The sequence below is a fragment of the Sinocyclocheilus grahami genome, unplaced genomic scaffold, assembly GCF_001515645.1.
Source record: "Sinocyclocheilus grahami isolate Dianchi unplaced genomic scaffold, SAMN03320097.WGS_v1.1 scaffold1227.1, whole genome shotgun sequence".
Lineage (NCBI taxonomy): Eukaryota > Metazoa > Chordata > Actinopteri > Cypriniformes > Cyprinidae > Sinocyclocheilus > Sinocyclocheilus grahami.
The window spans coordinates 55,515-60,474 of NW_015506406.1; the positions used below are offsets into that span (position 1 = coordinate 55,515).

The 4,960-nt window shown below is 36.1% G+C and overlaps 2 protein-coding genes across 3 annotated transcripts in view; both read right to left on the reverse strand.

The window, feature by feature from the left end:
* spc24 (SPC24 component of NDC80 kinetochore complex) overlaps positions 1–2,058 on the reverse strand; it is a 6,256-nt gene extending 4,198 nt beyond the window's left edge. Inside the window, exons 1-3 of the mRNA XM_016254169.1 lie at positions 1,895–2,058; positions 853–1,046; positions 601–745 (exon numbers count right to left, since the gene is read on the reverse strand). Coding sequence (XP_016109655.1) covers positions 601–745; positions 853–1,027 — 320 coding nt within the window. The 5' untranslated portion in view covers positions 1,028–1,046; positions 1,895–2,058. The remainder of the gene's footprint in view (positions 1–600; positions 746–852; positions 1,047–1,894) is intronic.
* Positions 2,059–2,460: 402 nt separating this feature from the next.
* Positions 2,461–4,960, reverse strand: part of LOC107568248 (protein KRI1 homolog) — a 13,103-nt gene continuing 10,603 nt past the window's right edge. For both annotated transcript variants that reach the window (XM_016254182.1, XM_016254181.1), the window contains exons 17-19: positions 3,541–3,605; positions 3,273–3,368; positions 2,461–3,188 (exon numbers count right to left, since the gene is read on the reverse strand). In XM_016254182.1, coding sequence (XP_016109668.1) covers positions 2,690–3,188; positions 3,273–3,368; positions 3,541–3,605 — 660 coding nt within the window. In that variant the 3' untranslated portion in view covers positions 2,461–2,689. The remainder of the gene's footprint in view (positions 3,189–3,272; positions 3,369–3,540; positions 3,606–4,960) is intronic.

The following is a 4,960-nucleotide window of genomic DNA, read 5'->3' on the forward strand; positions in this document are numbered from 1 at the left end:
CAGATTAAGGGGCGGTAATATTATAATGAGATCCCTTTGCCACGTCACCAAGGGAGCGAAATCAGACGCGCTCGTTTTCTCAGACGCTTGCAGAAAAAGGCTTCCCAAAACAAAGTTACTGGGTTAATCTTTTTCACGTTTCCTTGGTTGGTAGATGCACCGGGGACCTGATTATAGCACTTAAAACCTGGAAAAGTCAGATTTTCATGATATGTCACCTTTAAAACATTTTTTACAATCTGCAAATTTGTGTGCCTCGCACTGAAATTTTACTAAAAGTTGTATATACAGTACATAAATGCACACATCTGTACATTAACCTACTGATCTTGATGTATATTACTTCATTGTTTTTAATGTATTTATTTTTTATATTAGGGTTAGTAGTTTAATTGTAATTTAAATGTTCTTTGTATTCTCTTGTGTTATATGTATGTTTGCATGTATGTACCCAGAGCTCCAGGAAACCACAACAAATTCCTTGTGTGTTTGCGCACACACTTGCGAATAAAGCTCATTCTGATCCTGATTCAGGCCAGTTATTATAATGAGAGCAGGTTCTGGTTCAGGTCTGAGGGGAAACATCATACTGAAGGATACTCCTGCTCGGAGTCCAGGATTTGGCTTTTGGAGAGGCTCCGCTGTACTTCCTGCTCCATCCTCTCGATCTCCTGCGCCATTTGGCTCTTCTGCCGCTCTAAATCCAGAAGTTTCTGACCGACCTCTTCCTCGGCATGTACAAGACCTTAAAAAGAAGACAACACAGAAAGAAGTATTTAGCTTTTATCATTGCATTTTGTACGTTTATATTAATTAGTAAGCTCAAAGTTAGCATTAGTAGTAAAGGAATACCATTTAAGAGCTCGGTTGTGGTCTTCTTGGTCTTGATGTGGTGGTCAAAGAACTCCTGCAGGTTCTCTCTCGCTCCTCGAAGAGCGCTCTCTGCCTTACTGCTCTTGATGAACTCAATCAATGCTTCCCCTGATTTCGCAAGGTCATCGTCATGCATCGCATCGTTCTGTGCCATGTCTGCATTAATAATGCTTCTGCAGAAAAATGCAGCACATATGGAGGTGAAGCTGTATGCAACATTTTTTCATTTTTGCAGATACTTTCACCAAAAGCGACTTACAAATGAGGAGCAAAGCAAGCAATATGTCATAGTTAACAAGTTTCACAGTAAAAAAAAAAAAATTTAAAGATTAGTAAACAAGCTAAAGCAGTGGTGAAATACTGAAAACAAATATAAATATCACTGAAAAAAAAGGATACATATTTATGTAGTGAGTTATAATCAATGCATTTTAACTGGAAGTCAAACCAGAAATATGAAGGCTACTTTTTATTTAACAGTTTTGCTGTATTATATGTTAGATATTATTCAGTGCTCGACAAGATTTATTTTTAACCAACAATAAGAGTTCTTGCCAACATTTTCACTGGCACCAAATTACAAATTTGTATTTTCAGTAATGCTTTTTTCCCCCCCAGAAATATTTATATTTTTCATTAAATGTCTCATTCATCTACAGCTATAAATAATATACCTGCATACATGCAAACTATGCAAACGGTTGGTTTGAAGTTTGCAACACATTCTTCTTGACGCTTCACACATTCAACAAAAATAACTGCGAATCAGTAGCTCTATTAGCTGTTAAAGTATATAGTATAGTACGAAAGGTGTATAACTAATATTAAAATGAGAGACTGTTGTTTAGTAAACATCAACATGATAAAAAAAACGGCCTAAAAACAACCACACAATAACGCATCCACAAACACATGATTTATGGATGTAGTCAATGTGGCGCTTTAGAACTCTTCCACAAATAACACTTATTAATACAATATACAGGTTTATTGTTATAGATTCAAGAGCAAATAGTCTCACCCGCTCCACGCGCTGTTTATCCGGATTTCAAACTGGCGGCTGCTTGGCGCGCTTTTCAGAAACGCGCCTGAATAAAAACCAGCTTCAGTACTTCAAGCTTTTGTTTTCCCTCCATCTTGATCATTGTTTTAATGCATTCAATTATATAAAATCCAGAATGTGCTCTTCGCAACTAGTCGAGGTTATTTTAAATAGACGCTAGAATTACTGTCAGGCAACTATCTGAGACACCTAAACCGCGCTTGTCAAAAGTCCAAACCAAAGCAAAGCCCCAAAGCGATGCAAGCAAAGCCACTAGAAGGCTTTAATAATAATAATAAAGCTTTAATTAAGAAGTAATACATGAACATTAAGTTTAAGATTAAATGCCACTTAATCGGAAATATCTTTATTGTATTGAAAAGAACACGTTTTCTCTATGAATCATAAGTTGTAGTTATAATATGCCTGCAATTGAAAATGTAGGTAATACAATCTTTGGATTTGTTCTATTTTAAAAGAGAATCTGGTGTAACTCCATCAAAACCCAGTAACTAATTCTGACAACTGTAAGCAGAGCGCTCAACACACAATATGAAAAGTCTTGTGAAAGAAGTGTCTTTATTTCTACTACAACTATTCTTTTTTATTATTTTAGGAACATAGATAAAATCCATTCGTGACACTGACGAACCAGAAACTTTCAAGATTCAAGCAAGGTATTAAAATGAGAAAGCTTACTATTTCACGGTTTCTGGTCCCTTGTGAAACAAAAATACACTAAAATTCAATATGCCAAACACAAACGGTTTACTTTCAGCATGACGGTTTGCTCTTTTTCTGCCGCTTTTCCTTTTTCTCCCGCTCTTTTCTCTTCTGTCTGTACAGCTCTCTGAAGTGGAGTCTCTTTGGATTCAGCCCGTAGGCTTGGAGTCTCTGTCTGCTGAACTCTCTTCCAGCCATCTTCACCGTCATGGACCTGGAAAGTAGGCATCCGCCCCTGTGCCTCATTTTCTTTTTAAGCCATTGAGGTTTTTCAGTCCTTTCCTTGGCCACCTCCTCTTTCGGGGTTACAGCAGTCTCTTCCAGCTTCTTCTTTTTCTTAGGAACCAGGAACTCCTCATCATCCTCCCCTTCATCCTGTACAGCGACTTCTTTGAGGTCCTGGACGTCTGTTTGGTCTATGCCGTCAACTACAGGGCTTTCAGATGTATCTTCTGACTTCTCCATCTTGACCTCAGACCGCTTTAGACGATCCCTTCGCTTCTTACCCACCTTCCCCTTGGGCTCCATCAGCTCTTCCTGACCTTCGTCCCTGTGTAAAGAAGCCACGCTCGGTTTTCATTTGTATGAGGTTGACATTGTGTGTCATGATTATGGTGTTTAAAGGAACACTTACTCATTATACAAAGACACAAACACTTGCTGTTTCTTCTTGTTATTCCGTGCTTTGATCTGGAAGTTCTTCACGTCACATAGCTCCTCCCTCTCTGACCTAAACAAGGAGAAATGTAACAAAACTCATCAAAAACCTATTCCAAAAATGTATTTATTTAGCTAAAGTTATTATCCCTGATAATATCATTAAATGGTATCACTATATATTCGGAAACTTCACTATAGCTCCAGGCTAGCTCATATCAATCACAAAAACTACTGTGTGGTACCTGTACATGCAGGTCTTCCTCAGTGAGCACCAGCGGTTCAACTCACTTTCATCTGCTTTCAGGATCTATGGAAAGAGGTTCAGTTGAGAATAACATGGAATTATTAGCTAGATGATTTCAGAAGGTATTTGTTTTCTAAATAAGATACTAATAAATAAATCACAGAGAAGAATATATAATAGATTATTTTTATTAAATCATGCAAAATTCTAGGGATGCACAAATTGTGGCTAATAATACAACTAATAATTATTTTCATACTACTACGTTTGGGGTCAGTATGTTTTTTTGTTGTTGAAAGTCTCTTATGCTCACTAAGGACTTATTTGATCAAATATACATTAAAAACGGCAATATTGTGAAATATTCGTACAATTTAAAAGAAAGGTTAATATATTTTGCAATATCATTTATTCCCGTTATGTTTACTCGTCTTCAGTCACATGATCCTTCAGAAATCATTCTGATATGCTGATGTGCTGCTCAAGAGACATTTTTGATTATTATCAATGTTGAAAACAGTTGTGCTGCTTAATATTTCTGTGAAAACTGTAATAATTTTTTTTTCCAGAATTCTTTGTTGAATAGAAAGTTCAAAAGAACAGCATTTATTTGAAATGTAAATCTTTTGTAACATTATAAATGTCTTGGCTGTCACTTTCGTTCAATTTAATGCATCCTTGCTGAATAAAAATAAATAAATAAAAATCTTATTGACCCCAAACTTTTAAATGGTAGTTTATAAATATATATCAAATAATAATGCAACACAGTAATTTTTACTAAAATAATACTAACAATAAAAAGTAAGTAGGTTTTGGCAACGTCAATGACTGATATGCATCACAAAAATAAAATATTAGCAGATATACTTGGCATAAACCTCCAGCTTGACCACTGAAAGATTTACTTAAAATGCCAGAGTGGACACGAAGCTCAAACATACTAAACACAGCTCTCAAATCCTCTATGATCTACAGGGTTCGTACACATTTTTACCAATAAATTTCCATGACTTTTGAGACAATATTCATGACTTAAATGTTCCATTATTTTACAATAAGAATAAAAATCTTTTCAAATTATCATAGCATATGTTAACTAAAATGAATGACTAATAATGCTACTCATTTGCTTTCTTGTTTTAGTAATAAGTACAAGCTGCAACTGCGCCAGACGTTACTCCACATTTCACATCACTGAATATTATCATTTATTTAACTGTGTGGCCAGGATGGCCATTTTGGTGTCATTTTGTGTGTATTTTTGCTGCTTAAATGCAACAAGCTGCGCTTTAGAGCCCTGCATTTCAGCCCGAGCCCAACGGCCCCAACTTATTTATGGCTTCGGGACAATTTTCACGTCATAGCTCCGACACGGGCCAGGCATCAGGCTTGCTTCCTCCTTATTTTTATATTTT